Here is a 19,124-nt window from a genome sequence, read left to right on the forward strand (position 1 = left end):
CAATGAACTCATTTACAAGCTTTTCAGGCAATTCTCAAGAAACTTCCACTCTAGTCTCTTGCAGAGCCATCACAAACCCTCAACACGGCTTAATTTCAGTGTCACCTTTATCTAACATTATTGGGAGACACATCTATATTTATAAATACCCAGCAGAAAACTATCACTACACCAATGTCCTGCACTCAATCCAACTCGAACTCGAGACATAATGACAACATAACTAATATGATAACCATTCAACTTGAATCTAAGAATAAGAAAACCTGCATGAAGAGTAAACAATTATTGTTTCTGACTTTGCACATGCTTAACTTACAATTAGTTATACCAATAAGCCAAAAGAAAAGTATAGGAGAAAAATTACATAAAGCAATGTATATTATCTATATACAACGCACATCAATCTCCTAAATGAATTGCTCACATCTTCATAATCGACCTCGTAAGCTAAAGTACAACACCATGGCTTGGTGAAACATTCTGTATAGAACAGGAAAAAAACAGCAGGCACCTACAAATCCATATCGACCTCATCATCAGGTAATATCACAGTCAAAAGAGAATACTTGACTCGAAGTGATATCTTCCCTTTATCCAATTGAAGCCTTCCTCCTGATACAACCCAGTACCCGGGTGAGTCCTGTGGTCCTCTGGTCATCTCCGTAGTGTCAACGAACCTCAACAGTTTAGGGGTTTGGGCTGGCACAGGAGGACCTCCAGGATAGACCGCAGAGTTAATGTTCACATCAGATGGTTTGGGGGGAGGTTGTTTCTGACCAGTCGAGAAACGAGTGCTAATCAAGGTCGAGATAATGCCGGATTTTTGGTGTGAGGCAGGGGAATCGGCCCATTCTGCTTTTTTCACTACTGTGGCACCGATAACTTTTGAGAAATGAAGCCTCAAGAACAGAACTTTCTTCAAGCCAGAGTCCCCCACTTCAAAATGGGCCCCTGTGACGATGGAGAGATCTTCCTCAGACTGAACAGGAGCCGTGCAAACATGTGAGAAGCTCTTCCATTGAACTTTCTCATAGTATCGACGGTCTGATGAAGGATTGGAGAAGTGACCGTTTGACTCATCCACTAGTTGGAAGGTCTGGGGCAATGATGAAAGGTGCTGCAAGTGGATTGCCAAGCAGTTGCCTCTTTTCCCCTCCAGATATAACCGAAGGCCAGTGACTGGCTTCTTGCCTACATCAACCTGCATGCACGTCATATAGGATGGCATTACTCATTCAGCATTGATATTTGACACTCATCTGGAAATGAGAAAGAAGAACTGCTGTATGTAACAGAAGATCTGAAAGCAGCTGCCGAAAGCGCAATTGCAGTTCAATCATCTACACTGAATCTTCAATGAGTAGTCTAACTATCCTATGAAGGATATCAAAGTCAATCTGCATCCCAAGTGCACCAATCTAGTATGAGATTAAGATGTTATTTCCCACCATTATCTTATATAACAGAATTACTGTTCAGCTCTTATTCAGTACTTGCTGTGAATGAATTTTGAATAAGGACACTGATAAGCAAACAAAATAAGATTGCCCATTGCAACTTCGTTTATGGTGCTACATGAGCTCAGAAAGAAAGCTTGAAACTGGCATTTTCATCCCTTTGGTCCTACCGTTCCATGCAATATTAGTGGGACATGTCATTATGCTAAAATGTCGCTGATATGCCAACAATTGTTGACAACTTTCAATTTGGTACCATATGTTGTTTAGTGAGCTTGTTCCGAGGCAACACTTCTTTGATTGATGTGAGAAGATGCACTCAGCCAAACTTCCAAATGGGAACGAAAAGGTGAAGGTGCAAACTTCTAATGAGCCGATTAAGACTGCTTTTCTAAATAATTGATCGCATTTGCATATCATCATTATATTTACCTCGAAGCCCTACTTCTTGAGGATGTATCAATGATAATTGATTCCCTAGGAAATATTGATCCCGAAACATGAAAAATCAAGTGGTAGTTTCAAAAACAACTAGCCATTAAGTTAAACACATCACCCACACAGATAAAGGATGCAACTATTCTCATAACTGGGCATTACCGGAGTTGTGTTAACATAGAGCTTTGGACCCATAAAGCTCAACTGAAGAGATGCACTGCTTTGTTGCTTCTTTTCAGGACCAAGGGCAAGCTCCCCAAATACAGGTGCCCACTGCCTTGGAAGTTGAAACTCTAAAAACTGATGTAGCTCGTCAATGGGTGGTTTATCTGCACTTAGAAGCACAAAGAGGATGATTTTTCTGCTCCTATCACAGACAATTTTCATAGTACAAAGCATCAACAGTTTAGAAACACTCTGTCTATTGCTTCATTGGCATGAAAAAATGCACAATAATTGGTTATAGAACAGACTTAAGTTCCAGCGACTCGAGTCATTCGAAGTGGTGCTGATGAAAGTTATGCTGCAATAGTGCTTGTACTTTTTTTAAGAGTCACTGACATGGAAGTCTATCATCATTATCATCAACAAATTGGGAACATACCAGCAAAGACATATTTGTACAAAGGTGGGCACAGAAAACCAAGAGCAACAACCCAAAAACACATAACCAAGATTCGTTGACAATGACAAGAGAAAAGCAAACCTTTGAGCAAATAGGCAAAGGAAGTAAGCCAAACCACCAAAGCTGTATAAATATTGAGTGTCACTAGACAGTCAGCCCTTTTTCATCAAAATTCAACTTTTTCCTAAGACGAGAGAATTTATCCGCTGATTATTAGGTAGAGAACAGCCTTTCCACATCTTAATAGCATTGACACCAGGTAGATCAGTGGATGAGGCCTTTCAAAGATTCTTGCTTGTTCTTAATTCACTAGGCTTAGATTGTCGCACTGCAAGAATCACATGGCCCAAGTTGTTCTCTGGACTGGGTCACGTAGTTATGACTCGACCCAAGCATTTTGTAGCAGATGTGGAACCCCTATGGTAATGATTGGAAATTGCTCCACCTATTTTCCATCCCCAACCTTTATCTCAACACACCAAATAAAAAGAAAATGTGTGGACCCTACAGTGGTCTTATTTCCACATCCTCAGATTTCAGAAGTTAAGGTTGATTCTGGCAGCCGCATCAATGATATATTAAGCTCAAAAGAATTTTCCCTATTTTGAGGTTTGATCCTTCATATTGTGGTTTGCCTTGTCATGGACCCATGGTCATCAGAAGGAGCAATGATACCTTAATAACAAGTACCACAACCAATGCCAAAACTTATGCTGCTAAAGATTATTGAAGCATGCATCCTCTCCTATTAATATAGCAACAAAATGACTGCAAATCTGAAATCTCAAGGTCCCTCCAAATCAACTTACCTCTTTCCCTACTCCATTTGACCTGAACCCCTACCATTAAGTCATATGTTTTAACTAGAACATCTGCAGGCATTTAATATGTCAACCAAATTTAAGAGGTCACCCAAACATCTTCTTGAACCTAATTGTATACATGCAAAAAAATAAAAGGAAAAGTAAAAATGATCTCTAATATTCCCTAGACCATGCATTTACCAAAGCATTCCTATTATTAGAATATTGAAATATTAAACCACATCTTCATCTAACGGCTTAAGTTTTTAGAACAGTTCGTAGTGGTCCCACAAAATCTCACATGGTATAAAAGCAAGAGATCCTAAGTTCAAATCTTTTCGGGCCATTTGCCTCCCCAATTACATATGTCCACTTTTAGTACTAAGCAAAAAGACCAGACTAAGCATAAGAAGGTGTATTAGAATATTTAAATGTTAAACCACGTCTTCATCTAATAGCTTAAACTTTTAGAATGATTGCAGTGGTTCCACAAAATCTCACACCTATCTTAACTATAATGGCATTTTACAAAATTTGGTATTTAACTACTCAGCCTCCAACCAATAAATAGCCGGACTTACTATAGTGACTTCTCCAAATTCATGCATCCAAATAATATCCTCTCGGATGGCATCTCAATCTACTTTAATATCCATTCAATGTACAAAATTGCTAGCTTTTCATATCATTATCCATAATTCCCAGTACCATTTCCTTCATGCCTAGTCCTTCATTAATCTTGCACTACACCTATTCCATGTTTTACCCAGTGCAATGCAATTTCACATCACATAATCTCAATTTAGAAGTTCCAAGCCACTTTCCATTAAGTCCAACCAAAAAGCCACTTAGAAGTAGAACCAACAGGATATATTAAAGACTAGTACACACCATTGACATCAGTTTTTATTGCTAAAATTCCAAGCAATTCCTAATTAGTGAGACTGTCCATATGCTATGCTTCACTCAGCCATGTTTGACGTGGTGGTTGGCAAACGTGTGTTTTCCACCAAAAAATTATATAGAATGAGATTTTAAGTACCAAATGGTAGAGCTCAAAAGTATGAGGACTACATCCTCACTAGAAAAAGGCAAAAGAAATTTAAGAGAAGTGGTTAACTCAAACATATGCCGCTCAAGAAAGCACTAAGAAGATTCTGGGTCAAGGAGGAGATGTCAAATATCCATCTTCAATTATCATGGTACGGGAGGTGGGCATTAGCTAGGAATAATTTAGAAATTCAATCATGAGACAATTTCTAACTGAAGCATGACATGTGGTCGGCAGAAAATAGCTAATGTAATCCTCTGGCATGTGGTTAGCTTGGCAATGTTCATATAGGCAACTCAACCTAGCATGCTGTTTCTGAATGCATCAATGTTTCAACAAAATGCAAGCTCTAAAGAAACAGAGGAAGGTCAAGTCCTTACAACGCAGATAGAGGTTAATCGCATGGCTCAAGAATCCGCTTCCATGAATCCCACTTAGCATTGATGCAATTGGGATCAACGTCATTGAGACAACATCGGGTTCGTAAATAACAGTTTGACTCCACTCGCTGTGAGGTAGACTTTTCCTAGTGTTTCCACCTTTACGTTTGCAATCGAATACGATGTCCTGCACCTGAACATGACAAAGATTTTGCTTGCTTGAATTAATATCGCACTAGACTTATCAGAAGTACCAGCCCACAAACTTCAGAGGAAAGACTACATATTGGACAGATACAAGGATGGATACGAAGCTACTGCAAGCAACTATGCAGAAACAGGTATAATATGATTTAGAATAGGTTTAATAACGTAAAACTGACTTGGAGAGCTCCCCTAAAGGAGTTAAGAACATCACTGCCAACAAAAACAGATGACACTTCTCGCATTCATGCTTCAAGTTATAAACATTGATCTGTACCTCCATTTGAGAGTAAGAACTGGATGGAAATGCGCCCATGAGGTTTAGCCCGCGTTCCTAGACAAGAAATTAAGATATATGAATAAAAGTTAGTATCATCTAACAGGACATTTCCTTTTCAACACTTTAGTATTTTAAGAAGAACAATATGACTTAGCAATCAAAGCCTACAAACAGAAATATGAATTTACAACTGAAGAAATTTGGCATCTCAAGACCATAAAAAGAATAAAAGGAACATAATTTACTTCTTCGAACAGCATTAACTGCATCACATGTAAGAGGAATGCAAACAGTGCATCACCATGAAGTCTCCAACTTTACAGACATACATATCAAAGGATGCACAAACTGCATAATTGTCAGACATTCCCATAAAATTTATACCTGAGCGAATCAGGATTCTAGGTTCAAGATGATATTGATAAAATTTCAAGAAGCAGAAGTCTCTCATTAATAAGCCAAAAAACCAAGAAGACTTGATATCCTTCTCATCTATCAAAAAAGGTTAATCCTCCTGATTGATCAATTGTTCTGCTTCAGATAGAGATATCTTTTCCTTAATGATATCTTAAACTATAATCTCCTGGTCTTTTCTGCACTGTTCTATTTCAAGCGATGGAATACCCAAAATCCGGCTCCACGCATATCAAGATTTAAGTACTGTAATTGACAGATTTAACGTTAGGCAGAAAGACATTCAAAGAGAGGTTCCATCTATGAGTTAGAAGAGGGAGCAGGGCCAGACTGGGGGGTAGGTCAAAGGTCATGCTGCAGGACGCAATAGCAATGGGTCCAGAAGATGCATAATTTATGCAAACGACATTCATCAATGAGGCCCTTTAATTATCACTTAATCATTCAAATGACATTAAGTCAGCATTGTCTAGAACCAACAGACCGAGTTGTTAATGGGTTTGATATTCTTATTCCTCCACTAAAGACAAAGAGAAACCTCTCTCTCTCTCTCTCTCTCTCTCTCTCTCTCTCTCTCTCTCTCTCTCTCTCTCTCTCTCTCTCTCAATTTTTTTGGTCTAGTATAATCATGCATATCAGCGAAAAAACATATTGGATTAATTATCATACCTTTTCCCTGTACTGCATAGCTCCATCAATAAAAAGTTTGTCTGCCATTTCCTTCAACTTTTTCTGCACGTCTGCAGGTTGAAGAAGGGATGCATGCTGCTGCTTGGCATAAATCACATCCTTCCCACCCATTTTTACACCGACAATAACATGGGTACCATACTTTTGAATAAACCTGACAATTAACCATCTATGAGAAGCAATACCCTAAACGTTATGTATAATCTCCGATAGTTTCAATTATATGCATCATGCATTAGATGATATCAGGAAAAGTAAACAACCAATAACCTTCCAGTTTTGCAACGTCACAAGAGCAAGTGGCATGTTACTTACCCAGAATGACAAGCTTTTCTCCAGAACAATTCTCCTAAGCTACGTAAAGTTGCAGAAAGAGCACAGAAAGCTCAATGCAAATGAGTCAACTCACCTTTATCAATTATCTCTTGATGTTTGCATTGCCTTCTTTACCAGTCAACCAAACCAGCAATTTTGAAGGTAGAAATCCCATATTCCTACTGTGAAATATTTGCCGTATCTAAAATATCATAGCCTCTACAATTCAAATAAGTCACAGAATATTACTACATTTCTTTGTCTAATCGAGCGTTTCTCGATACAAATGACTATAAAAGTTTCCATTAACAACTGTAAGTGCTCTTTGGGGGTTTAGCATAGGGATTACATGGGAAGTACTTCCATAAGTGTCTAAAGCTCAAATGTTCAAATGGATTGATATTCCCAGCTCTCTTCCTTCTAGCAGAGAAGATGGCCTGAAAGCTGAATTATTGGAACAACTAGACTAGATGGCAGATTAAGCTGTAAGCTAACTTCTTGAGGAACTCCCTGTCCTGGAAAGAGGAGTTTTTGGAATACCAAACCAAATGAATGCCTTCAATTCAAAGTTTTATTAAATTTACCATCAGTTTGGGGCAAAACAGAACGAAGAAAACACAAAGAAAGTGAAGAGATGAATTCAGTTTGCTTTGATCTGACAAACCAAAATCACTTATTTTTCTTACCAATTGTGACAAGATTATTTTGGCTGATGTGTATATATATTACAACAATATTTCCTTTATTATGCCCTTTGCTTTTGGACTAAGTGAAAGTTGTAGAAGAAGAGTATCCTCTTGTGCGGATGTAGAAATAGCAAATTAGCTTTATTGGCCAAAAATCTTCATGTAAGATGGGATTATCCACCTCTTCTGGGATTCTCATTCAATAGTTACTCAGCAAGGGAATTGGAGGATGGGAGCATTGCCTAAGTTTACCTCCTGCGTGATTATGTCAACAGCCACTTGCAGTTGGATCTAACGACGGAAAGACTTATCAAATGCACTTTATGGTAATTATAGATGCAATTGATGAAGCAAATCTCGCTATCAACTTGGGTTTTTGTGGTAACTATGCAAGAGTTGCTAGGTCTCAGTTTGTTAAAATTGGTACTCGAAAATCCACCCATTTCTTCTAGTCAAGACTCTTTTTAGAATACCACTCTTCATCACACGATGAGGTGCGGAGAGATGGAAGGGGTACAAATTTGAGTTTTGAGTATGGGGAGTGTGCTATTCAGGAAGTCACAACATCGTCTGCAAAGTTTATCAAAATGTGCAGAAGTTCCACCTTTCTTATCCTGATTCTTTGTGGTACCAATGAAATTGATATTACTTGCATATTGTCCAGATACCTCCTAATAACAAGATGCACATGCACATGTACTAATGGGGAAGGAAGACGCTGAGGGAAAGAATCAAATAACTGGAGATACTTGACAAGCTAAGCGAGTCACAGATCCAAAGGAACATGTCAAGCTCCCGTTTAGAGACATCTGACGCTATAATAATTCAAGAAGCATGTAAGGTGAGGCTAATAAAGGAATGGGTACCGGGATAGAGCAGCAGGATCCCAGGTAGAGGGGACGGCCTGTTTGACGTGATCAGAGAGGAGGAGCTGAGACTTGCGCAACTGGATGTTGTAGAGGGTGATGAACACCCCATCGAAGGCCAGCGTCTTGGTGTTGGCCGCATCTATCTGCCATCCCTGCCTGAAGTCGAAGGCCGCGTTGAAATGGCCGGTCGGTATCTTCCCGGACAGCGACAGCGCCTGGTTGAACTGCTCCGACATCTGCAAAAGGACGAAGGTGTTTCTCGGATGATCACGATGACGATGACTTTGTAAAGTTTAGTAAAGATAGCACATGACCACACAGAGTAATTACCTGCTGGAAAGAGAGGACGTCGGAGCTGAAGCGCATGCGCTCGCCCTTGTCGCAGTGGACGGAGGTGGGGACGTTGGGGATGGAGATGCCGACCCCGGGGATGGAGATGGTGTGGCGGAGGGCGGGATCGTCGCTGATGCTGACCAGCCTCGACTTCTTGCAGTACCTGAGCCTGAGGTCGACGGTCAAGTCGTACCCCAGCCCCATGGCCTCCACGGCGGCGCGTGCGGCCTCCCTCGCCCCATCCAGCGCCTTGCTCCCCATCGCCTCTGTCGATCGGTGGGATGCTTCTCTCTTCTGCGTATCTCTGTCTGTCTGTACGTCTGCCTCTGTTCTTTGGCCTGCCTTCGTTAGTTGGTCGCGTGTGAAAGCAAGAAAAGAAAGCTTCAAAAAGTCGCAGAGAAGAACGAGTCCTCCACCCGCAGCCTCTGCCTCTCAAATGGATCAAAGTCAGCACATCCAAATCAATCGCTCAAACGCGGTAAGCAGTAGAACCCTCCATTCTTTCTTCCTCTTGCTCTGCCTCTTCTTTCTTCTTTTCTTTGTTGCGTTAAAGAAAATGAAATCTAGCTAACTGAGGTGGGGTGATGTCCTTGTTATTTATTAGAATAGAAATCTTGGAAGATGATCGGATGAGAATCAGCAAGTGGGTGGAGGGCGGATGAGATGAAAGAAGGGTCAAAGCGTTTGACGGTCTTCGATTGGATGCTGCTCTCCGGCCATTTATACAAGTCGTCCTTTTCCTCTCTAAAAGAAAATAACCAAATTCAAAACCCAAACCAATTGATGATCTCATATGAAGCTTGGAAGGAAGCTTGGAAGGAAAAGGAGGGAGAGAGGTTAGGTGGAAGTGGGTCAGACTGGATGGGAACAGAGGAGAAGAAGACTGGGTGGAACGAGGAAGTCAAAGCTTGGGTGCTTGTCTTGCTTTGCCTGTTTCACGTTTCTTGGAAAGAGCATGCAAAATGGAATCGCGAACCCCACCGCCCTCTGTTTCTTTCCCGCTCTCGAACTCGAATCGAACAAACCACCCTCCAAAAAAATTGAACCAACAAGATGTTTTCGACTTCATCAATCTTCTTGGCGCGAATGGTTTGGTATCCTCGGCGTCATGTGGGCAGAACAGGCCCGGTCACGCATTGCCACATTCAAGCGAATGGTTGGGGTGTCTCTTGCAACTATTCCACCGTTATGACACGACCCAGCTACCCAGCACTTAAGGTTATCGCTTCTTTGTTTATAGGGTTAATACCACAAAAAACTCTAAACTAGTATATCTGTGACAATTTTACTCCGAACTATTTTTTTTACCATAAAAACCCACAAACTGGTACACCTGTGATAAATTTACCCTTAATTATTATTTTGACCACTAAAAACTCCAAACTGGTACACTTATAATAATTTTATTCCGAAATATTTTTTTGATCAACAAAAACCTCACACTGGTACACCTGTGACAATTTTACCTCCGAACTAATTTTTTGACCACTAAAAATCCAAAACTTGTACATTTGTGACAAATTTACCCTCCATTAGTGTCCGTTAAATTGGATTAATATCACGAAAAATCACAAATTGATAAACTTGTGACAAACAGATGGGTAAAACCCAAAATCGGTACACCTGTCAATTACCACGTGTCATTAATTTTAGTAATTTGACAGTAAAATTTAACGGAAATTAACGAAGGATAAATTTGTCACAGGTATACCAGTTTAGGGTTTTTGGTAGTCAAAAAATTAGTTCGGGAGTAAAATTGTCACAAGTGTACCAATGCGGGGTTTTTTGTGGTCAAAAAAATAGTTCGGGGTAAAATTGTTAAAGGTGTACCAGTTTGGGATTTTTTGTGGTAAAAAAAATAATTTTGAGTAAATTTATCACAGATGTACCAGTTTGGAATTTTTCGTGATATTAACCCTTGTTTATACCTCTCAATCTCTCTCCCCACAGCTGCTGCGATGCCATGGACGGATGCGCTTCGCATATTTTTCCCACTTCTTCAGTCTCCAGATGGCTAAGAAATTGGCAGTCTCCTGTCTACTTACCCTACACCATATGCTATGCCCCTATCATCAGGCAAGCCTTGCTTACTCCCCAAACGAAGCAACATCGCATGTGGTGCAGACGGATCCCCCATGAAGCACTAAAGCATTGCCGTTCCAATACAACCAAGAAGGGTCTTCCCCTCCCAAATTAAGAGAAATTTTGCTGGACAGTAACATCACCGTAGCGCCTCGAAGGACACGACATTGACCTCGTCGAAAGGGTATCGACCATCAGTCATTTGGTCTAAAGAGTTCATGTACAAATGTATGGCACGAAGAGACACGCCTCAATTTCAGCCAGAACATACTCCTACCACTAAAAAACAAAAAAGGGCGGCTGCTGCCGCTGCTGCTGCTGCTGCTGCTTTTTGCAGGCCCAAGCAAGGGAGGGGAGGCTACGGTTCAAGAGCAGAGAGCCCAGATGAAGTTCTCGGAAGGCCCAAGCGGGACTATGGAGAGATCGTTACTTCACAAAAGCCAGCCTCGATTCGTAAATAATATATAATGCGTGCCTCCCGCAAGCAGGGGGACGCGAAGAGCGAGCGAGCGAGCGAAGAGAGAGAAGGTTCTCTCTCTCTCTCTCTCTCTCTCTCCTTCTCTTTCGAAACATAACTCCACCGCTCTCCTCTCCCACCTCTACCTCTCTCACTCCCTTCTCCTCTCTTTCGCTTCCGCACCCCCTCCTCAGATTTCAACCCACCACGCGGCATTCAGCTCGGCCCCCCCAACAAAGGTATCGTCTCTCCATCCCCCTATCCCTCCCTCGCCTCCGCGTCCCCCCGGCCGCACCTCCTCGCCTTTTTGGACTCTCGTTCTGGCGGGAACGCCACGTTCTTGGACCGCCCCCCACCCATTTTCGCTCCGCTCCACCCGCGCCCCCCGCGCCTCTTCGTCCTCTTCTCTCAATCTCTTCGTCTGGTTCGATGGGTCGCCGGCCGTTCTGGTGCTCGATTCTCTGATCCCGTGCCGCTCGTCGGTTACGTGTCGCCATGAATCACGTGGCGTTTGGGTCCAATCTCTCGCTTTCGGATTCCTCCCCTGAAAAGGGGGACCGCCTAGGGTTTCCGTTGTCGTCCACCGCTTCTTGTCCTTGCTGGGTCTTTTTCTTGATTGCGCCCATTGCGAACAGCTTTGTCATTCTTTCGCCATTACTTCTGTCGGACGATCATCGAACTGAACATTGCGAAAAGAATGCTCTCCGAGCGGCGTTCCTCGAAACCAAACCCGCGTTTTCGCCCGCATCTTTTCTCCCGGGTTTAAAGTCTGATTGCGAAATGTGTAGGCGGCTTTGTGTAACGTGTGTGTTCTGATTTAGACTGGTCAAAGAACGTGGGTACGAGATTGTTGCTCGCTCATTGCATTAGAGATTTTTCTTTTTCTTTACTTAATGATGGCCGAGCAGATCTTTCTTTTGGGTCATATGGAACTCCATGAGTTTTCTTTCGCCGAATAACTTCGTCATTTCGCCATCCTGTGGAAGTGCCCTGTTCGTGCTTGCAATTGAAGTGAATGCATTGGGTTGATTGTTGTGCATTTCCGTCCCCTAGCTTTTGCTAATCATTGTAATTATTACTGCTTGTTGGTTTAAACTCGCCTTCGCTAAATTTTCTTATGTTTTATTTGTTGCAGAATTCGATTTGCTTTCTTAATCATTGCCGTTTCTGCTGTTTGTCATTATACTGGGGGACTGGAATTCAAGAATGCCCCTCTACAAGAGAAAGCCTTTTTCCCTTGTAGAAGTGCCAAATGATTTGGATCCTAAGGAGCTTGTATTCCAAATCCGTTTTACAAAGGAGATATTTCGTGATTATCAGTATCCATCTTGGGGAATTGTTAGGAGTCATAGTTTTCTTAATATTTTATGGCAGAGATTTTAGTTTCTGAAATGGCCAATGAAAGGAACCTGTTTGTGTGCCTGTTCTTCGATTTTCATGCAGTTAGGGAGAATTGTCTATAAATTCCATGAATCAGGTTATTAAAATGTCTTCTCTTCTATCCTTAACCTGAGTAAGAGAGTATCTGAACCGCATCAATTTGTATCGCCAAAGACTATGGACCTGTAAAGTCAGCGGAAAATCTAACTTGACCTACGAAGAGGCTCTGGTGTCCGAGAAACGTGCAATTGAGAAGGTTCAACAGTTCCCGCAAGAGCTAACAGCGCTTATGCTGAGGATCATTCAATACAGTAAGTATTAGATCAGCATCCGGTTTTTAGGCTAACTGTCTTCCAGTTTAGACTGGCATCCTACTATTTATGTTGGAGACCTTGTAAACTTCTTGTTTCAAATACAAGGTTGCCTGGGTAACAAGGATGATGGTAGAGTTGAGCTGTGTATGTGCTCCTTGGACAATATTTTGGAGTTGTAACTTATTGATATGTTGCTGTTATATCGATGTATTGCTTTTTGGTTTTTAACTCTAAGATGCTATCTTGTCAATACATAAAGGCGAAACATTAGAATAGCTTTTAATCTTCTAATTGGACAGACTTTTCTTGTTTCTTCTATCTTGCTGAACGTTTAAATTGGATGGATGGGTGTTGCTGGCTGGAGGGGAAGGGTGTACAAGCTATGGGGTGATTTTTTTATGGATCTGGATTTGGAATTTCGAATGGGCATATGATGCAAATTATTTTAAAAGTTTGTACAAACTTTGGGTGTTTTTTTTTTATGGATCTGGATTAGGAATTTTGAATGGGCATGTGCTGCAAATTATTCTAAAAGTTGGCTTCTTTTTCTTCTTTCTAGCATCGTTAAAAAAGTTTGGTCCTTACTCTTAGCTTATGATAGATCTCAATGTTTGTCTAGCCTTTGGTGTGAAAGAATAGAACCTTGTTTTGTTTTTTTGTGAGGATGGGAAGAGGGGGAGATAGAGATTGTCACATGGAAGGCACAATGAGATGAGGCAAACAGAAAAGCAGGAAAGTGGTAGTGGTAGCAGGAAAAAATAGAATGTGCAACATCAGGTCAAGTAGGCATTGAGAAATCTAGTTTCTGCTTTTGTCAATTTGTCACCACTTCCCTTATTCTCTTGCATATACCGTTCTTTCCATGTTAGGCATTAGAAGCTAAACATAACTCCACTTGTAATAAAAGTTGGTGTGGTTATCTTAACTCGAATTGAATAGTTGGGAGCTTCATGCTTGATGGCTTGAGATTTAGAGGAAAATGATTGACAAACAGAAGCATACCATGGATGTGGGAAATGCCCTGCTTTTTAATCCATTTCTATTCCCCTGCACTATGAGAATTTATTGCCATCTTGAAGGTTTACTGTTCACAGTTAGTTCAGTACATTGCTTCTATAGCCCTCATCTACAAGATTGATTCTCAATGAGATTGATTGATCTCTAATGCACTAGTGTCTTTTTATTATACTAGGTTCAATTTGGCATAATATTTGAAAGTTTCTTTGGTTATCATTTTTGCGAACTCCTTTTGTTTGGGGACCTTTTCATGTAACATGTGCTGGAGTTCCATTATAAATTTATTTAGGAATAGATATATATATAACCTGGCATTGATATTGACAATATAACATTTAATGCTCCATTGTTCTACTCTTTGGAGAATAAATCTAGATCATCGATAGATTGTTATCATGGCCCAATTAGCAAAAAGTCAAAGTAGAACTCAAATGTAAAACCTATTAATTATGCCTTTATAGGTCATTCATAATGTATTGATCTTCTCATTCCAGGTAAAGCTCAAATAAATTTCTTTCTAGTAAGAAAAGTTCAACCAATGAAGGAGATCTCTGTATTCAACAGAAAATGCAAGATATTATCCCCAACAGTTTCGCGAATTTTATATTCCGTTGCTTAGTGGTTACAATTCTTGTGAGAAAATATGCCTCCTAAAGGATGCTTGGTGCTATGACATTGCTATAGTTCATTACTTTTGTCACAGTCATTCCATACCTTCATCTAATATCTTAAGCTTATAGAAACGGTTGGGTGGTGGTCCCATAAATAAAGCTTTACATGGTATCAGAATAGGTGGTTGTAAGTGATATTTCAACCTATGCAATTCAAAACATGCATTTGTTTAATAGCTTAAAATGTCATAACAATGGGTAGTGGTCCCATTAAAGATTACTTTTTTATTGGTTGTTGCTATGACGCAGCATCATGTACCTGAAGAAATCCAAAAGATCATTGATAATGAAGGAACTCAAACAATGATTAAACAATGAAACTGCTAGTCAATGGTTAAAAGTCAAGTGAGAATGCACTAGCAAACAAGAGAATAAGGCAGGGCTCAACAAAAAGAATGTACCATGTTTTGTGCCCATCCCTGGATCAAAGTATAACATTATTAGTCAGATGACATTGCAAAGTTGACATTTGTTTCGGCCTGTTCTGCTTTTTATCTTATACAAATTCCAGGTCTCATTTGAAGCTAATTCAAGATGACATAGGGCTATACTTACTTTTTAGCCCTTCATATGATGGGATAAGTGTTTACATAGGGCAAATTGCAGCACTCCATGGTCATTGTTTTCTGATTACTGATATTAACTTGATAAAGAAGCTGCAGTATGACTGAATTGCAAACCGTCATATGCTGAGAACATTGAGATTTGTGAAATTAGAGAGGTGGGCATTGAAATGTTAATGTTTGATTCATCGAAATTTTTCCATGACTTCCCTGTAGACATAATGTTGTTGCATTGTGGGTCAGCTGTATTGTACCATCTTGGCATGTTCACTTGGATATAGACAATTGAAAAGAGTTGCCTTGTGTGTCTTTAGTACTACACACTAGGAATTGATTTATATAGGTGCTCTTGATGAGGTTACTATATTTTTTTATTTTTATCTGGCTACTTGTTACAACCTTTGGATCAGGCGTAAATCTCCAACTTGCATTTTTACATTTACATTGGCAGGCATGCTTCCACTGAGAGATCTTGCAGACAAGATTGCTCTGAAGTTGCAAGAGTGTTTGTTTGCTGGACTGGAATTATATGGACGAAAAGAAAATAATGTGTTTCTATGCAGAATAATAAAGACATTGCATGATTCTGCTGGCAAAAAACAATACAAGATTGCTTGGTTGGACAAAGATAAGGAAGTAGTGGGATATGACTTAATAGATGATGAGGATCTAACTAATAGAAAGCTCCCATTTAGTAGAAACATGGTGAAGTCCTTCATTCGAGAATCAACATACCGTAATGCACCTTGGGTGCTCCATCCTAGACTTGCCGAAAAGCATGGGGTCTCGACCCATCTTCCAGACGAGTTGAAGAGCAAGTTTTATTTTCAGAATGGCACTCTCATCAGCTACAAGAAGAATAGAAAAAATGGGGAAGAAGAAATGGTAATTATCTAGTTTGATCTGGTCTTTCTTTGTCTAGATTCAGTAATGTTCTCCATATATTCACAGCTCTTACATTCAGGATGGGGAAGATGAATCTGGAAAGAACAAAGGAAAGCAGAGAACAGAGAGGGAGAAAGTTGGAGCTTCACAGATGGAGGAGAGAAGTGAGAAAGGTAGATTTAAGTCCTGACGATTTGCCTTTTTCCTGATCATTTAATGACATATTTCCCTCAATGTTTTATCTGAGTTTGCAGAAGACGACCTAAAGAGGTTAGAAGCCATTAAGTATCCCATTGAAGACCTCTTAGTACAGCCTTGCCCGGACGATCCAGTATTTACTGAGAGACCTTCTCCATCAAGAGACTTTAAAGTTCCAGTGGACTGTGTCGGGGAACTTCTGATGATTTGGGACTTCTGTTCATCTTTTAGCAGGCTGTTGCATTTGTCACCATTTTCTCTTGAAGATTTTGAAAATGCTGTCTGTCATAAAGAAAGCAATTTGATTCTTATCGTCGAGTGTCATTCAGCTCTTCTTCGGTTGCTTATAAAAGACAATGGTGAATATGCTTTAACGATAGAAAAAAGAAAGGGCAAGTCTAAGGTCAGTTCTGTTTATCACATCTCCTTATTTTAACCAGAAAAAATTTTCATTTGGTTGTATGGAATTTTTCTGTTGCTTCAATATTAGCTGTTAATTGATACAGATGTCCTTGTGCTTTTCTACTGCAGATAACATTAATCACTTGGACAGAGTACTTGTGTGCTTTCTTAGACAGGACTAACAGTCCCACATTTCGCCCTTATATGGCTACGATTAAGCGAGGACATTATGGCCTTTTAGCTACGCATGCTAAATTGGAAATCTTAGGGGAATTACTGAATTGTGCCCTTGCGACTGATCTGGTCAGAGAGCAACTTGATGAGTATATTGAACAGTGGCAGAAACTTGGAGCCACAAGAAGGGGAGAAGCATTGGAAGAAGCCAAGAGAAGGAGAGAAGAAAAGGAACGGTTGAAAGCTGAGTCCGAGGTAAATGGATTCATAAATGGCAATGGCTTGAACAGCTCAGGAAACAACCTAGGTGTGCTGGTGAATAGTACTCACAATGAGCAGAATGGTGAAGCAGAACCGGAGAAAACAGACCATGTCTCAAAGAAAAGGTTTGATTAAGGACACTAGAAGCTTAGATCTTATTTTTTCCAAATTATATGCGGTCTTTATTGTATTCTTTCCATTAGAGAGGGTAGCCAAACTGATAGTGCTTTCAGAAAGAGAACCAAGAAGCATAAGGGGAAAGATGGACACAAGCTTGAAGATGTACAACATATATCTAAGAAGGAAGCAGAGAAGATTGCACTAAAACATGCGGAAACTGTTGAAAGGGAAGAAATGGAAAAGAGCAGCAAAGAACAAAGGGTTTGATCTATCCTACTACTCTCTCTGTATCTGTTCATCGGTTGCATACTGTTGTTTCATAATAAGAGTCAATAAAAGGATCCTTTTGACACCTGCAGAAACAACATTATGAGACTGAAATGGAGAAAATATTTATACGCACAGATCCTTTGGGGAAGGATAGGCATCATAATAGATACTGGTGGTTTCGGCGCGATGGGAGGATATTTGTCGAGAACTTGGACCACAAAATGTGGGGCTACTATGGTACCAAGGAAGAGGTATTTGAGTCATCATGATTCTTATAATAATTATAATTAGGCATGGTTGTGATCCCAGTTGACTTCTTGAGCAGCTTGATGCATTGATGGGTTCACTGAATCGCAAGGGTGAGAGGGAAAGGGCTCTTCAAACACAGCTAGACAAATTTTATGGCAAAATCTGGTAACTTGTTGAATTGTTTTCTTTTTTAAGGAATGAATGATTCTGGGAACCCTTAAGGTGGTACATCCCTTGATTGCTTTCAGCAAATTTGCACTGTTTTTGTTATGCTTGATTTGTGTAGATGTGACAACTGATGGGCATGACTTGTCTTCATTTTTTGGAATTCTCTGATTCTCTTTTTATCAAGATTTGACTGGCTAATACCATTTCACAGTTTTTGAGGTATCACCATAGTATATTGAAATGCATGTGCGCCTTCTGTGCCAGCATTAACTTACCTGGTTGGTATGTTTCAAAATGGATACAGAGTTCAAAATGTCATTGTTATTATCCTTATCTGTACTTCCCTGTTGGAAAGACAATTAGAAGGAAATTCTTTTTCAACGTGGTAAATTGGAAATAAGTGTCGAGTCAATATCAAGTTCACTATAGGAAATTTAATTTATACGTTGCATGCAGACAGGTTTCTTGCACATAGGGACTCTTTATAGGACGGCCTAGGCCTAATCAGCTTAACTATTCTGCATTTATTTGATTTACCAGCATGGGGCTACAAAAAAGATCGAAGCTTTCAGCGGACAAGATTGCACTGGAGGAGGCAGTGCTTCGGAGATCAACACGTGTGCGGGCACCTCCTGGAGATAATCCTGCGGATGCCTTCCTTCGATATGTTAACAAATGGAAAGAAGATTAGTTGGTCTTAGTTTGCAATTGGAGGCTACCATAGAATTCTATTCATTATAGCTTCAGGCTTAGTCCTGCTATTTGCAGGTTTTTGGTGTATCCTTAATATTCTCAATGTCCCTCCTTCATTTTGTTCTTCGGAGTTGGTGGGACCTGGCTTAGGGCGGGCAGCAAGGATGAGGTACAGAATTATACGGGCAACGGCGATCGTTTTTTATCTTTTCTTTCCGTTTAATTCATTGAAAGGCCAAGCATTCTTTTGCTTGCTTTCTTGTACATGACTTTGGGCATTTCCTGCCTCCGACAAATTTTTCCTTTTTAGGGTCAATGTTGCACTGTAAGTTTCAATATAGCAGCTGTGAATGAAATGTTCTCCCATTACTCTGTTTCTTTAGTTGTGTTCCTGAGGTTCCATTCCATCTTTAGTCCGATGACATGGCATGCAACTGGCTCAGTCTCACTGAGGGTTACTCCCCCTTCTTGTGCCCAATTTTCATCAGGTTTTCGAGGGAATCACGACCACCCTACATTGAGGAGGAATGGTTATTTTCCTCAATATCTAAAGTTCAACGATAAATCACTGAAGACCAAAGTATGGACCTCATTTATACTTGTTCCAAGATATAGGACAGAAATTTCTTTTTGTACGAAATTTTACAGTCAAACTCCTACTTTTCGATAAGA

At 40.3% G+C, this 19,124-nt stretch overlaps 2 protein-coding genes across 5 annotated transcripts; one reads left to right on the forward strand and one right to left on the reverse strand.

Moving 5' to 3' along the window:
• Nucleotides 1-273: 273 nt before the first annotated feature.
• Nucleotides 274-9,351, reverse strand: LOC115682620 (MACPF domain-containing protein At4g24290-like). Its single transcript, XM_030606895.2, has 7 exons — nt 8,546-9,351; nt 8,213-8,451; nt 6,325-6,499; nt 5,239-5,295; nt 4,758-4,950; nt 2,061-2,227; nt 274-1,204 (listed from the first exon to the last, which is right to left on the reverse strand). The coding sequence occupies exons 1-7, from the start codon at nt 8,807-8,809 to the stop codon at nt 515-517; spliced, it is 1,785 nt and encodes a 594-aa protein (XP_030462755.1). The 5' UTR covers nt 8,810-9,351; the 3' UTR covers nt 274-514.
• Nucleotides 9,352-11,184: 1,833 nt separating this feature from the next.
• LOC115682625 (uncharacterized) lies at nt 11,185-18,830 on the forward strand. Of its 4 annotated transcripts, none has more exons than XM_030606903.2 (11): nt 11,188-11,326; nt 12,223-12,406; nt 12,606-12,778; nt 15,484-15,917; nt 15,997-16,090; nt 16,172-16,518; nt 16,647-17,077; nt 17,186-17,333; nt 17,432-17,593; nt 17,668-17,756; nt 18,300-18,830. In XM_030606903.2, the coding sequence occupies exons 2-11, from the start codon at nt 12,294-12,296 to the stop codon at nt 18,448-18,450; spliced, it is 2,142 nt and encodes a 713-aa protein (XP_030462763.1). In that variant the 5' UTR covers nt 11,188-11,326; nt 12,223-12,293; the 3' UTR covers nt 18,451-18,830. The 4 variants fall into 4 exon arrangements, with proteins under 4 accessions (XP_056159224.1, XP_030462763.1, XP_030462759.1 ...); XM_030606899.2 differs by having other exon boundaries at nt 11,189-11,326; nt 17,156-17,333; XM_056303249.1 differs by lacking the exon at nt 17,668-17,756 and having other exon boundaries at nt 11,185-11,326; nt 17,156-17,333.
• Nucleotides 18,831-19,124: the final 294 nt, after the last annotated feature.

Source organism: Syzygium oleosum, unplaced genomic scaffold (genome assembly GCF_021117445.2).
Source record: "Syzygium oleosum isolate NSW1041296 unplaced genomic scaffold, Sole_v2.1 Sole_v2.26, whole genome shotgun sequence".
NCBI classification, from domain to species: Eukaryota; Viridiplantae; Streptophyta; class Magnoliopsida; order Myrtales; family Myrtaceae; genus Syzygium; species Syzygium oleosum.

What these genes read in the sequence shown, in the direction of transcription:
- LOC115682620 (XM_030606895.2), bottom strand. Translation starts at nt 8,809, where the DNA reads ATGGGGAGCAAGGCGCTGGATGGGGCGAGGGAGGCCGCACGCGCCGCC. An exon ending in GTTCTTACTCTCAAATGGAG is followed by an intron (nt 4,951 to 5,238) that starts GTACAGATCAAT and finishes TGTCATGTTCAG; the next exon opens with GTGCAGGACATCGTATTCGA. An exon ending in GATTAACCTCTATCTGCGTT is followed by an intron (nt 2,228 to 4,757) that starts GTAAGGACTTGA and finishes TTCTAAGTGCAG; the next exon opens with ATAAACCACCCATTGACGAG.
- LOC115682625 (XM_030606899.2), top strand. Translation starts at nt 12,294, where the DNA reads ATGCCCCTCTACAAGAGAAAGCCTTTTTCCCTTGTAGAAGTGCCAAAT. An exon ending in ACTATGGTACCAAGGAAGAG is followed by an intron (nt 17,594 to 17,667) that starts GTATTTGAGTCA and finishes CTTCTTGAGCAG; the next exon opens with CTTGATGCATTGATGGGTTC. An exon ending in AAATTTTATGGCAAAATCTG is followed by an intron (nt 17,757 to 18,299) that starts GTAACTTGTTGA and finishes TTGATTTACCAG; the next exon opens with CATGGGGCTACAAAAAAGAT.